At 40.2% G+C, this 14,727-nt stretch overlaps 1 protein-coding gene across 2 annotated transcripts; it reads left to right on the top strand.

Moving 5' to 3' along the window:
* Window positions 1-1,925: 1,925 nt before the first annotated feature.
* LOC100195181 (KRIT1, ankyrin repeat containing) lies at window positions 1,926-13,472 on the top strand. 2 transcript variants are annotated; one of them, NM_001140210.1, is given in 17 exon segments: window positions 2,041-2,190; window positions 2,757-2,935; window positions 3,424-3,580; window positions 3,740-3,832; window positions 7,621-7,750; window positions 8,295-8,538; window positions 8,730-8,845; window positions 9,101-9,244; window positions 9,493-9,649; window positions 10,914-11,021; window positions 11,131-11,287; window positions 11,430-11,581; window positions 11,846-12,012; window positions 12,177-12,264; window positions 12,367-12,573; window positions 12,800-12,916; window positions 13,132-13,472. In NM_001140210.1, coding segments are annotated over 16 exon segments (2,229 nt in total). In that variant the 5' UTR covers window positions 2,041-2,190; window positions 2,757-2,833; the 3' UTR covers window positions 13,222-13,472.
* The last annotated feature ends 1,255 nt before the right edge of the window (window positions 13,473-14,727 follow it).

The following is a 14,727-nucleotide window of genomic DNA, read 5'->3' as shown; positions in this document are numbered from 1 at the left end:
TCGGACGTTGCTTGGGAAGTAAATGCAAACACAAGCTAGGTTTCCATCCAATTGGCGACAGCTTTTCATGCGAATATTCTAGAATCCGCATAAGGAAAATATGCAAATTTCCATCAAATGGAGTTGTTGCAAATAAAAAATAAATGCGTGACGACGAAATACACACAACATTTACTTATCCGCTTAAATGTTCACGTACCGAATAAAAATCAAACGTTCAATGTGTTTCATCGCATTTTCAACTCACAAAAACGGCTTCATTACATAGTAAACGTGCCTACTCCGGTCTTGGCACCTTCGCTCTAGCCAACAGCTCGCAGATACAGCGCGGATAGGCTTTGCGATTTGTCTAGTTTACATGATGATATTATTATGGATAAAAGCGAGAATATTTGTAATTGTCAAACGGCAGCTAAACATCGATCATCATGTCAACATTATAAGACCCTCGGTTGGCCTATTTATTGGGAAGCAGCATCAAGCTAATCACCGTGCACTTTCACCATCCTGTAAAGTTCATCATAATTAATGTTATCTGTAGCCCAATAAACGGCATGGTTTCCGTCGTAGTGGCAGAACTACACACCATATCATAGCGTGACTAAATTTACTTCGATATGATGGTTATCATGTCAATATTTGTGCATAAAGGCGTTTCCACCGCCATTTCCCGCATAATACATTTTACTGACACAAAAAGATCCCATGTGTCGAACGAACAAATATCTATCTACATTTTTTTACATTACACCGACACTTCCTGTTTCCATCACAGAGTTGTCGTGACTTTAAAAGAAATACAATATCACTTTACTCGGATAAAAACTGTGGATGGAAACGTGATTAGTGTGTGACTATCAATTCATCGAATCACTTCGGGTAAAATAGAATATGTATAATTAAATTGAGGGCTCCTATAAATTATCATAGTAAATCATATGTAATTCACATTAAGGCCACAAGATGTCACAATTATTTCCCCAACATTTTCCCTGGCAGCAACTGCTCTTACTCAACAAAAACTGTCCTCTGTGTCATATCACAACTTTTGGAGATATTTCAACAAAACGATTTTGTGGTATTCATTTGAATTATTATTATTATTATATATTTTTTAAATGTATAATTAGGAAAGCCTTAAAATAAATAATCCACTTGTTTCGGGAGAAAAAAATGTAGATAATTTTTTGTAAAGAAGTAATATGTTGGATGAGTATTATTTGTACATTTACTTTTGATAATTAAGTATATTTAAAACCAAATACTTTTAGACTTTTACTCAAGTAGTATTTTACTGGGTGACTTTCACTTTTACTTGAGTCATTTTATATTAAGGTATCTTTACTTTTACTCAAGTATGATAATTGAGTACTTTCTCCACCACTGCGCAATAGCATGATTTTCATCCACATACCGATTTTTTCCCAAACCGTTGCTTTTTTGGGTCAGAAATTAGACATTGTTTTTAGGGGGGGCTAGTTACCCCCTACTAACCTAACATTTGGGGAAATATTATTATTATTATTATTATCATAATCATTAAATAGCCTACCTAAAATATATCATGAGTCTTGTTAAACTAAGTACAATTGCAAGAAATTAGCTTCAAAACAAAATGTTCCTTGATCCTCAAATTTAACAAAATCAAGCTGTTGTTCCATTCAAATGTGAAAAGGGGGGCCCTGGGGAAAAATGGTTGGGAACCTCTGCCATACGTAACCTGAAACTGGCAAAAGTGTACCTTAACTGTTTAACATACAAATATTAGGAAACATGGACAAAAATGTACACTAGAATTGCCTGAGTGCAATAAAAATGAATTCAGAAAAAAATTACGAGTCAATGGCGTTACATCATACCAAAGACAATTACTTTCACATCCGATTTGATTTCTGTCGCCTATAATTTATTTTAATCTGTCTACATTTTCACAAGAAAATATGCGCACTAAGTCCACCCGACCAGCAGAGTTCCCTGTTGTCAAAACGAGTCAGTCCAGGCATAATGTGACTCTTGTCTATTTCGCTTGCTGTGGTCGGCAACCGATGTTATGCTTTTAGGAAACACAAATATCTACTTAGAAGTTTGCCTAGATTATTGATCCTGCATGTCTATGACTTATTCCACCCGGGAACATAAAGACACCGACACCATATACTTTTAAAAGTTTGTGAGAGATCATAACATCAGGTATGTTTGAAAGCATTTCTCAAAATGTAGTTATCTGACGCATAGTTTCACGTCTACTTCTAAGGACACAATGTAGCTTTACTGAAAATTCGTGCCGCATATCACTTTTCATGTTGTATTGTATACTGTATGTGATGATATCAATAGTCTTCTACTGAGGAAGGCAACAGCGTGCTTGGTTTCCGGGGCGTGACTTTTGTTGGGACAGAATAACTTATTTTAGACTTTTAAACGCAATCAAATTTGCCATTTGAAAAGATTTTCAACCTAATAGTGTTACTATTAGTTATAGTGTCACTAATGGTGTCATTATGCTATTTTATTTGCATGCGTTAAAGTAACCTAGGCGAATGTTGACATTATTAAGTAATCTATTACAAGTTAACAATTTAGAAGTCTTATCTTTTCAAGATTGATCAGCATTGAGAACGATATGTGTAATAGCATACTACTTTTAAATAATTAAAATACACCCTACAATAGAATATAGATTATTAATAGAATAATCACGTTTTGCTGGCTCCCAATTAAATTGTGATTATATTTTATTATTTGTAACATTTCAGACATGGTGCTCCTCATCTTCCTCATAAATCGGTCCTTATGTAGGATACCTGATAAAAATTGAAGGCAAGTCAACGACATGGGCAACCAAGACAACTTGGAAGATGTGTTTGTAGCTGTCGTTCGTCCAAAGAACCATGTCAGTTTGAGCTCTAAGGAATATCGGGCTAAAGCCTATGAGGTAAGACTACAGTACCTTTCATAAGATACAGTAGTGATTAGAGACCATTCAACACCTAGCATCTGAAGGTTAGGATCTCTTTGCATAACAGCAAGGGGTTGGACTGAGAGTCGCAGGGTGCTGTGTTTGAGTCCCGGTCTGGGCTACTCCCTGGATTTGTTATGTTGGTGTCAGAAGTGGGATACACATGATTTTGTATACATGCTTAAGTATCTCTGCGAGTAGCAGACTGGTTACAGCAAAGTGGCAACATTTAGTGTAAGGAGGCTCAGTTCTGGAAAGCTCCCTGGAAATGCAGTTCTAGTTTTTGTCATATTACCATATCATCCACCCCAAATCTCCTGCAATATCATTTTACTTTAACCCGAATATTGTTAATGGCAAATCGCTATTATTTGTCTTATGGTTTGATTTCATAAATGTATTTCTAGTTCAGTTTATCTTCACCAGTGACATCATGTGTAACTCTGTTATTACCCCTCCTTTAGATCCTGTTGATAGAAGTTCCTTTGGAAGGAAAAGAGAAGAAACGGAAGAAGGTCTTACTGGCGACCAAAATCCAAGCCAATGGGGACACAGCCAGATCCATTTTGGATTATGTAGAAGAAATGACTAAACCCATATCGAACAACAAGGGTTTTATTGGTAAATAAATATATCATAGTTGCTTTTCTGTAATTATGGTGGCTTTCCAGATTTGGATGTGAATCATTTGTTAATATAAATGTTCTATGAAGAGAAAGACATTTCAAATAACAAATTGTGTCAAAGCACTAATTCCTCTTATGCTGTTGCTCATCACAGGAAAGCGTGTGGTGCACATGAAGAAATTCCATCTCGATGGTGACAATGAAGGAAAAGAGGTCTCCCTCTTTTTTGTGCCAATTAATGTCAAAGGTAGAACTTGACACTAACTTGTCAGCACATAAATAATTTGGTTTACAATAACTTATGTGTTATAAATTATTATAAATGTTATAAATGGGGGCCTCCCGAGTGGCGCAGCATTCTAAGGCGTTACTACAGACCTGAGTTTGATCCCAGGCTGTGTTACAACCGGCCGTGACCGGGAGTCCTATAGGGTGGAGGACAATTGGCCCAGTTAGGAGAGGGTTTGGCCGGGGGGGGGCTTTACTTGGCTCATCGCGCTCTAGTGTCTACTTGTGGCGGGCCGGGGGCCTGCAGGCTGACTTCGGTCGTCAGTGGAACGGTGTTTCCTCCAACACATTGGTTCGGCTGGCTTTCGGGTTAAGCGGGCGGATGTTAAGGAGTGCAATTTGGCGGGTCATGTTTCGGAGGACGCATGACTCAACCTGCACCTCTCCCACGCCCGTTGGGGAGTTGCAGTGATGAGACAAGATCTTAATTGGATCGTAATTGGATATCAAGAAATTGGGGTGAAAAAGGGGGTAAAATCCCTTAATAAAAATAAGCCAAAAAGATGGTAGAAAATAAATAATGCTAATACTGAGCTATAGTATAGTACCTTCAGAAAGTATTCATACCCCTTAATTTATTCAACATTTTGTGTTACAGCTTGAATTCAAAATTGATTAAATTTAGATTTTCTTCTCACCCATCTACACACAATACTCCATAATGACAGTGAAAATATGTTTTTAGATTTTTATCAAATTTATTGAAAATGAAATACAGAAATCTCTCTTTTACGTAAGTATTCACACCTTTAGTCAATACTTTTTAGAAGCACCTTTGGCAGGGATTACAGCTGTGAGTCTTTCTGGGTATGTCATTAAGAGCTTTCCACACCAGGATTGTGCAACATTTGCCCATTATTCTTTTCAAAATTCTTCAAGCTCTGTTGAATTGGTTGTTGATCATTGCTAGACAACCATTTTCAGGTCTTGCCATAGATTTAAGTTCAAACTGTAACTCGGCCACTCAGGAACATTCACTGTCTTCTTGTTAAGCAACTTCAGTGTATATTTGGCTTTGTGTTTTAAGTTATTATCCTGCTGTAAGGGGAATTCATCTCCCAGTGTCTGGTGAAAAGCAGACTGAACCAGGTTTTCCTCTAGGATTTTGCGTGTTCTTAGCTCCATTCTGTTTCTTTTTTATCCTGAAAAACTCCCCAGCCCTTAATGATTACAAGCATAGCCATAACATGATGCAGCCACCACTATGCTTGAAAATATGGAGAGTGGTACTTTGTAATGTGTTGTATTGGATTTGCCCCAAACATAACGCGTTGTATATGCTGTTCATTGACTACAGCTCAGCGTTCAACACCATAGTGCCCACGAAGCTTATCACTAAGCTATGGACCCTGGGACTAAACACCTCCCTCTGCAACTGGATCCTGGACTTCCTGACGGGCCGCCCCCAGGTGGTAAGGGAAGGCAACAACATGTCTACCACGCTGATCCTCTGCCACACCTCAACACTACTCCCACGACTGCGTGGCCAAACACGACTCCCACACCATCATTAAGTTTGCTGACGACACAACAGTGGTAGACCTGATCACCGACAACGATGAGACAGACTGTAGGGAGGAGGTCAGAGAACTGACAGTGTGGTGCCAGGACAACAACCTCTCCCTCAATGGGAGCAAGACAAAGGAGCTGATCGTGGACTACAGGAAAAGGGGGGCCGAACAGGCCCCCATTAACATCAACGGGGCTGTAGTGGAGCGGGTTGAGAGTTTCAAGTTCCTTGGTGTCCACATCACCAACGATCTATCATGGTCCAAACACACCAAGACAGTTGTGAAGAGGGCACGACAAAACCTTTTCCCCCTTAGGAGACTGAAAAGATTTGGCATGGGTCCCCAGATCTTCAAAAAGATTTACAGCTGCACCATCGAGAGCATCTTGAACGGTTGCATCACCGCCTGGTATGGCAACTGCTCCGCATCTAACCATAAGGCGCTACAGAGGGTAGTGCATACGGTCCAGTACATCACTGGGGCTAAGCTTCCTGCCATCCAGGACCTATATACTAGGCAGTGTCAGAGGAAAGCCTTAAAAATTGTCAGACTCCAGTCACCCAAGTCATAGACTGTTTTCTCTGCTACCGCACGGCAAGCAGTGCCAGAGCGCCAAGTCTAGGACCAAAAGGCTCCTTAACAGCTTCTACCCCCAAGCCACAAGACTGCTGAACAATTAATCAAATGGCCACCGGACTATTACATTGACCCCCCCCCCCCACCTCCATTTGTTTTGTACACTGCTGCTACTCGCTGTTTATTATTTATGCATAGTCACTTCACCCCTACCTACATGTACAAATTACCTCTAACCTGTACCCCCGCACACTGACTCGGTACCGGTACCCCCTGTATATAGCCTCGTTATTGTCATGTTATTGTGTTACTTTTTATTATTTTTTACTTTAGTTTATTTGGTAAATATTTTCTTAATGCTTCTTGAACTGCACTGTTGGTTAAGGGCTTGAAAGTAAGCATTTCACGGTAAGGGCGGCAGGTAGCCTAGTGGTTAGAGCGTTGGACTAGTAACCGAAAAGATCGAATCCCCGAGCTGACAAGGTAAAAATCTGTTGTTCTGCTCCTGAACAAGGCAGTTAACCCACTGTTCCTAGGCAGTCATTGAAAAAAAATGTGTTCTTAACTGACTTGCCTAGTTAAATAAAGGTAAAAATAAATAAATAAATAGGTCTACACTTGTTGTATTCAGCACATGTGACAAATGAAGTTTGATTTGATTTGTATACAGGACAAAAAATGTATTACTTTAGTGCCTTGTTGCAAACAGGATAGATGTTTTGAAATATTTTTATTCTGTACATGCTTCCTTTTTTCACTCTGTCAATTAGGTTAGTAGGGTTTGAATACTTATTCACTTAATTTGTCAAAAAAAAAAAAAATCAAATGAAAAACATAATTCCACTTTGACATTATGGGCTACTGTGTGTAGACGAGTAACAAAAAAAACTCAATTTATTATATTTTAAATTCAGCCTGTAACACAACAAAATGTGGAAAAAGTGAAGGGGTGTGTTATCCGGCCGTGCAAATACTGCCCCCTAGCCCCAGCACTGTGTACTTAAAAAAAATAAAAAAAGATATGACTTGTATAGTAATACAAGGGAAGAGAAAGAGATTTTGTTAAACAAGAAATATGGAAGAGGAAGAGATTTTGTTTAACAAGAAATATAAAAAAGATAGTGGTCAAAATGATTGGATCCCCTGTTTTCAATACTCCAGCACTCTCCCCTTGCGAGGATAACGACACCTTGAGCCTTTTTTCTAAAATGCTTTATGAGATTGGAGAACACATTGTGAGGGATCTTAGACCATTCCTCCAAACTGAATATTTCCAGATCCTTGATATCCGTCGTCTGCAGTTATAGAATGCCCTCTTCAATTCAAATCAAAACAGGGGATCCAATATTTGTTTTTATTACTTGTTAAACAAAATGTCTTTATCTGAGCAATTGTATTACTTTAGTTTAAAATCATATAATTTTATTTTTGTTTTGAGCATACAATATAGCTCAATATTTGTATTACCGGTATTTCTTTTATAGTCCTTTTTACTGATCTTTATCAAGGGATACAGTAATTCCTGACCACATTGTAAGTGTTAGTACACTTGTGTCTGGGGTACTTTTTAAAGCATTCCTTAGAATATTTCCTTAATAATATAGTTTAGCTAACAATGTTTTTTTATTATTGTGTGCTGCTTATTGGTCTTTCGGAACAGATAATAGCAAGCCTATCTACAACCCTGGGAGCCCTAGTTTTTATTGCCTCCAGGATATCATGCGTGTGTGTAGCGAGACCAGCGCTCATTTCTCCTCCATCACCTCAAAGATGCTCCTGGCCTTGGACAAGTAAGTCTTTGTCTATGATTTCATATTGAAGTAATTTAGCAGGCGCCCTGATCCACTGTTTTAAGAGAGCTTAAAACCAGTGTATATGGTAGCTTCACTTACTCTACCATCTTCATGGCTGTTGTATTCATGCCACTTCGGGGGCGGTAGGTAGCCCAGAGGTTAGAGGTGGACCGGTAACAGAAAAGTTGTTGGTTTAATTCCCGGGCCGGACAATGAACAAAGTGGAGAACTAGACTGGTTACTGGAGGGCTGCTGCTTTCAGATCATGACTACTATCCACTGCTGTTGTGCCTTTGAGCAAGGCACTTAACCCCACAGCACTGCGACTGTCGTTGTGCTTCTTCCAGCCTCTCGTGACTGTGTGTATGTGTGGTGTCCGGGGGTTGGGATTGGAAATAACATAAGATATTTAAAACGACTTACAGTGCAGTGAGTGACACAGTAGATATTTCCCCCACCATGGAGACATTGGTAATCCTTACCAGAACGTCACCACTAAACCTTGACCTTTGAACTTGTATCTTGTACCTGCCATATCCAGGTGGCTGGCAGAGAAGCACACCATGCCTCACGCCATTGCAGCTCTGTTCCGGCCCGCACCGGTGGACCGAATCAAGACCAACGTGAGTAACCCTGCTTACACCAGCGAGGGCAAACCCAGTGATGGGGATTTGCACATGGGCTACACCGCCTTAGAGATCAAGAGCAAGATGCTGTCACTGGAGAAGGCCGACATGTGCATTCAAAACCCTCTCTACGGCTCAGACCTGCAGTATACCAACCGGGTGAGAGCCCAGATACCGTTTTATCCAATTCCTACCCTCTCCCGAGCGACGGCTTACAAGACAGTTCACATTTTTGTTTTAACCCTGCACGGACACACTTTTACATAAACAGAAATACTATGTATTATAATCAAAATATGTGAAGATAAACTAAAGTGTTTACATATCCTCTCTATTTTTGCAATTTCTAGGTGGACAAAGTTATCATCAACCCTTACTTTGGCCTTGGTGCTCCGGATTACTCTAAAATCCAGATCCCTACGAGAGAAAAGTGGCAGCACGGCTCTAACAATGCGACAGAGGAAAAGTGAGTGTGCCTCCCAAAATGTAACTTCAAAACAACAATGAATTCTCCAGACCTGGGTTCAAACAGTATTTTTTTCCTTCAAATAGTGTGAGCTTGTCTGGAGTGCCAAATTGGTTGACATTTGTACATTTGGGACTATTCCATCAGTTCCATTGCGCCAGGCAACCTGTCTGGCAGTTTGGGCCTTTTCAAATGCCTCATGACATTGTGAAGTCCAAGTGATTGAACAAGGCCTATTCTTTGTCTCCTCCATAGGGAGCACCAGTGGGTGGATGACTTCCCCCTCCACCGCAGTGCCTGTGAAGGTGACACAGAGCTGCTCACCAAGCTCCTGGAAAGTGGCTTCTCAGTCAAACAGCTGGACAGCGACGACTGGGCCCCCATCCACTACGCCTGCTGGTATGTCTCATACTAGCAGTGTTTTGTTCTAGCACAGCTGTACACCAAAACAAGTGGCAGGGCTGCCATTTTGCTGAAAATCTCATCCTAGATTGTAAACCAAGCTGTAAAATAAAGTAAAAATAAAGTGTTACCCAAATTCCCTATAGAAAATGAAAGTCTCTAAGGACAATAGCATTTATATATATTTTTTTATTGTACAGCTAACATCAAATAAGAGTAAAACCTCTGTGTTGTTTTGAATGTAGGTATGGTAAAGTGGAGGCGACAAAGCTACTGCTGGAGAAGGGAAACTGTAACCCCAACCTGCTGAATGGCCAGCTGAGCTCCCTGCTGCACTTTGCAGCTGGAGGGGGCCACTCAGAGATAGTACAGCTTCTGCTCCAGCATCCTGAGATAGACCGGGTAAGACTGAGACAGATGCACTTAAACAGGTTTAGATCCTGGCAGGGGTCTCCAACTCTAGTCCTGAGGAGCTATTAGGTGCATAGGCTTTCATCCTAGCCCTTCAGTAGAACATCTGATTCCCAGGCTGAAGATCATGCTTAGTTGGTTTGTTTGCGATGTGCTCAGTGGTTAAATTAAGCCAGAGCTGCCCGGAACCAAGCTCCTGCACCTTGGGTGAAGGGGAGAGCCAGGCAGAGCCATGCTTCTGCACCTCACAGGTCAAAAGACAAAAGTAGGATAAAAGTATGCTAAATCAAGATTCGGGTTAGTGTTGAACATAAGGCTAGGGTAAGGGTTAGATTTATGGTTAAGGGACACAGGTTAGGAGAGCATTTTCGCTAACCCTAACCCTTTTCCTAACGTTAAACATAGTCTCCTAACCTGCTACATTAATTATCCTAACCTGCTACGAAAAAAAGTGCCTTTGGTATCAGTGGCGTGAAAAGAGTGTTTCCCTTATGGGTAAGGTTATGAACGGAACACTAGTCACTTTAATGTTTAAATATTTTGTAATACTCATCTCATATGTATATACTGTATTCTATTCTACTGTATCGTAGTCTATGCCGCTCTGACATTGCTCGTCCATATATTTATATATTCTTAATCCCATTCCTTTACTTAGATTTGTGTGTATTGGGTATATGTTGTGAAATTGTTACATATTACTTATTAGATATTACTGCACTGTCGGAGCTAGAAACACAAGCATTTCGCTACACCCACAATAACATCTGCTAAACACGTGCATGTGACCAATAACATTTGATTTATTGACTAGTAGGCTCAGGGTTGAGTCGGGGTGTGGACATGAACCTAGGGTTAGGTTTAAGTTAAGTGTTATGGCTATGGTTAGAGTTGAGCCAGGGTGTGGACATGAAGCTAGGGTTAGGGTTGAGCCACGGTATGGACAAGAGGAAAGTGTGGAGAGACAGCAGAAAACAGTGAGCATGGCTTAACCCTAATCCTAACACTTTTGAATTCCCAATTCAACCCCTAAATGTGCTGTAATATAAGCCTGCACACCCAGTAGCTATCCAAGACCTTAATTGGAGAACCCTGGTTGAATCCAGTATATCCTCCATCCTATTTGCATTATGACCACATACTGTAGGGTGTGCTGGTACCAGTGGAACATCATAGCTTAGTATTTCAATATGTTCCCAGTAGTAAGTAGCAGTAAGAAAGTCACTTTGCTTGCTTGTTTTTATACTCTTATAAGCACATAGAGGATCAGCAAAGGAGATCGCCCCTGCAAATCTGTGAAGAGAACAAGCAAAACGAATGGGAGGAGACAGTGAAACTCCTACAGCAAGCCAATAACAAACCAGTGAGTGTGGAGTGTGTGTGCGTGTGCGTGACTGTATGCTACTCCAAAAGATTTGTCAAAGTCTTTTATTACCATTAGCAGTTGATGAAACTGTGTGTTCGTTCCGCAGTACGAGAAGGTGCGCATCTACCGCATGGATGGCTCGTACCGCTCGGTGGAGCTGAAGCACGGCAACAACACATCAGTGCAGCAGATCATGGAGGGCATGCGGCTTTCCAAGGACACCCAGCAGTACTTCACCATCTGGATCTGCTCCGAGAACCTCAGTGAGTCACACATACACAGATCCAAAATGGCTGCCCAATATCTGGGCATAGGTATTATATTCTTGTATCTGTAGTATCCTATTTCCATGCTACCTGTGCTCATTATACCCTTTGTGTGTGTTTGTGTCTTGTCTTCCATCAGACCTGCAGCTGAAGCCCTACCACAAGCCCCTGCAGCACCTGCGTATCTGGACAGAGATCGTCACTGACCTCACTGTCCTGGACCCCCAGAGGGAGAACCCACAGCTCTTCCTCCGTAGAGATGTCCGTCTGCCCCTCGACATTGAGAAAAAGGTTTGTAACCAATTTGATTCTGATCAACTTTATTATCCCCTTGGGAAATTCTTCTTGCTGCATCTGTAAAGCAAGGATTTGGGATTTAGAATATTGCTTAGATCAGTGTTTCTCAACTCTGGTTAAGGGGGACTCAGAGGGTTTGCATGAATTTGTTCCAGCCCAGTAATAATACACATGATTAAACTGATCAAGAGTTTGGTGTTCAAGTTAAATCATTTGTTCATTAATCCATCCACGATTGGCTTGAATCTTCTCCTCCAGATTGAGGACCCCCTGTCCATCCTGATCCTGTTTGATGAGGCCAGACACTGCCTCCTCAAGGGCTTCTTCCCCTCCCCGGACAGTAAGCTGATCACCCTGGCCAGCCTGCTGCTGCAGATCATCTACGGAAACTATGAGAGCAAGAAGCACAAGCAGGGCTTCCTTAAGTAAATATCTTAAATTGGTCTCTGAATTCAATCAATCTAGCATAATACTCTTCTTTAAAACTGTGGAAATCTTGGTATGATATTTGAAGATAAGGTACATAAAGCTGTGGTAATATGATATACTAATGACATAACTGTCTGTGTAAATGTTTTGTTTTCAACAGTGAGGAAAACCTGAAATCAATTGTCCCAATATCCAAGGTGAAAAGCAAAGCACATCATTGGACAAGCAAGATTCTTCATGAGTATAAGGTCAGGTTTATTTTCATTATTTTGTTTTTGTGAAATAACTTGTATACATTTATATATGTGGGGTCAAACTCTTAGCCTTACTTCACCTTATTGGCCCCACAGTGCTTCAGTATGAGTGAGGGTGTGAGCAAAGAGATGCACCACCTCCAGAGGCTCTTCCTGCAGAACTGCTGGGACATCCCGACCTATGGTGCCGCCTTCTTCACGGGCCAGGTCTTCACCAAGGCTAGCTCCAGCAACCACAAAGTCATCCGCGTCTTCGTGGGTGTCAACACCAAGGGCCTGCACCTCATGAACATGGAGACCAAGGTACCCCGGGGCTATTTGTTGGTTGGTGCCAGATTCATATGAATACATAAAGAACCATGTTTAACCATGCAGTATACAGAATACATTCTTATTTAGTGGTCACAAAGTAAGCATGGATGTAAAAATCTAAGCATATAAATAAGCCTCAAAAGTATCCAGCTTTGTATATTTTCATGTAAATGCCTTCTTACTGATACTGTGCATGTATTTGACTGTGTATTTGTAGGTACTTCTTATCAGTCTGGAGTATGGCTCTTTCATGTGGCAGCTAGGGCACGCTGATCAGTACTTTCAGATTCACAGTCTGGAAAATAAGATGAATTTCATTGTGCACACCAAACAGGTAACTATAGGACCTTTCCCAAGTAATTCCAATGGATGTATCTGTGATTATGTTGAATCAATGTGTTGTAGCCTGGAAAACAGTGCAGATTGTATGATTTATGAGAAAATATTTACCACAGCATACAGCTCTAACTCTAGCTGAAGAGTTGAATGTGGGCAATATTACACGAAATTGCTTGTATTCATTGGCTCCTTCTCTTCTTTCCTCAATAGGCTGGCCTTATTGTTAAACTGTTAATGAAGTTGAGTGGACAAATGACTCCAAATGACAGAAGTTTAACAGACAAGTATGCATATGGTTGATTCACCATGTACTTTTCCCCCCCCATTTGTTTTGCTTTCTTGTATTGTAATTTGCTTTTTTGAGGAAAAAGTATTTTCACCAATTACATAGTTTTGTATCACAATAGAACAAGACATGTTTCACATTTGGTTTATTTGATATTAAGATTTCTGTTACATTTGACAAATTCTTACATGCTGTAATTTTTATGGTTGTAAATAATGTGTATTTAATGATTAATTTGAATAAAATGAATACTATACGAGTGTAATTCCTTCTGTTTTGCTGAAAATAGCACTGCCCATGTCACTCAATCTTAACAATTAATTTTTTATCTGTGTGCATTTCGTTGCTAGAAATTGTTTCAGTTCTGCAATGCATAGAAAAAAGACATTAGGACAAATTAATTCCCTAAACCTTGAAATCAGTTAAAGATAATGAAAATGTCAGAAATCAGACGGACAGACATCGGTAACATCAGTAGCTGCCACATGAGGGAGCTCTGCTCAAATAAATGACAACTTGTCCACAGTACGGTCATTTCAAACGGCTTGAACAAGATAACGTTGATACATTTGTATTAAAACGTTTAAAACAATGTGAAATTAATTTAAGTGAGTAATAGGACATTCTGCAAGATTCAGCAAACGTCTAAGCACGAGGGGAGAGGAAACGTCATTGTTTACATTATGTAACCATGGTAGCCATGATAGTAGCCTGCTGACATCTTCTGTATCACTGAAAGCCAGGGAAATTGATTTAATTTATATGGAAGTTAATTTATATGGCGATGTAGTGGACAAACCAAAGGTAACATTAAAATGATATGCTTGTCAACGATACGCTTTAAGTTAGTGACATGCGAAATTAGCTCTGCCATCGTGTTTGGAAGCTTGCCAGCCGAGAACCAGCTTCAGTGTTACATTATAACAATATCTTCACTCAGCAAGTGTTGTAACAATTTGAGGAATGAGACAGGTACCATTACTGTAACATTAACCAACAACAGCCATAATTGTAACAGTATGGAAATGACAGATGCACTTTGGGCTCTATAGAGCCCCACTGTGGAGGTGTCGTAATACCCATAAAACCTAGGGATCAAACAGGGAAATGGTTCCAGTCATTTTTCCACCATTCATTTTCCCCATAGAGAATTTTAGGAACACTTCAAATAAGGGCTGTGTTTTGTGTAGGCTGACACTGGCATGACGTTTTGATAACCATTCATATCTCTCTCGGACAAGGTGACTTTTATCAATATATTCGGCTCTATTTACTCTCAGATTTCGAAAAAACGAATTAGCATCAAAGTACACATAATGCAAGACTACAAATCCCTGCATGTCGTCTTTAGCTGACACCTTTGCTAACAAGTATTGTTTCAATTGAAATAACATTTCATTTTTGGGGTGTAAATACAGGTGAATATATTGATAAAAGTCCCCTTGTCTTAGAAAGATTTACACGGTTATAAAACGTCACGCCACAGCCCTTATTTTAAGTGTTTCTAAAATCCCCCTATG

Source organism: Salmo salar, chromosome ssa14, assembly GCF_905237065.1.
Source record: "Salmo salar chromosome ssa14, Ssal_v3.1, whole genome shotgun sequence".
NCBI lineage: Eukaryota > Metazoa > Chordata > Actinopteri > Salmoniformes > Salmonidae > Salmo > Salmo salar.
Note: the sequence above shows the minus strand (reverse complement) of the source record. Positions and strands in the feature narration are given on the sequence as shown.

Coding starts and splice junctions, on each gene's coding strand:
- LOC100195181 (XM_014142221.2), top strand. CDS start 2,834: ATGGGCAACCAAGACAACTTGGAAGATGTGTTTGTAGCTGTCGTTCGT. Junction 3,833..7,620: donor TGTGCCAATTAATGTCAAAG/GTAGAACTTGAC, acceptor CTTTCGGAACAG/ATAATAGCAAGCCTATCTAC. Junction 11,288..11,429: donor GATCTGCTCCGAGAACCTCA/GTGAGTCACACA, acceptor GTCTTCCATCAG/ACCTGCAGCTGAAGCCCTAC.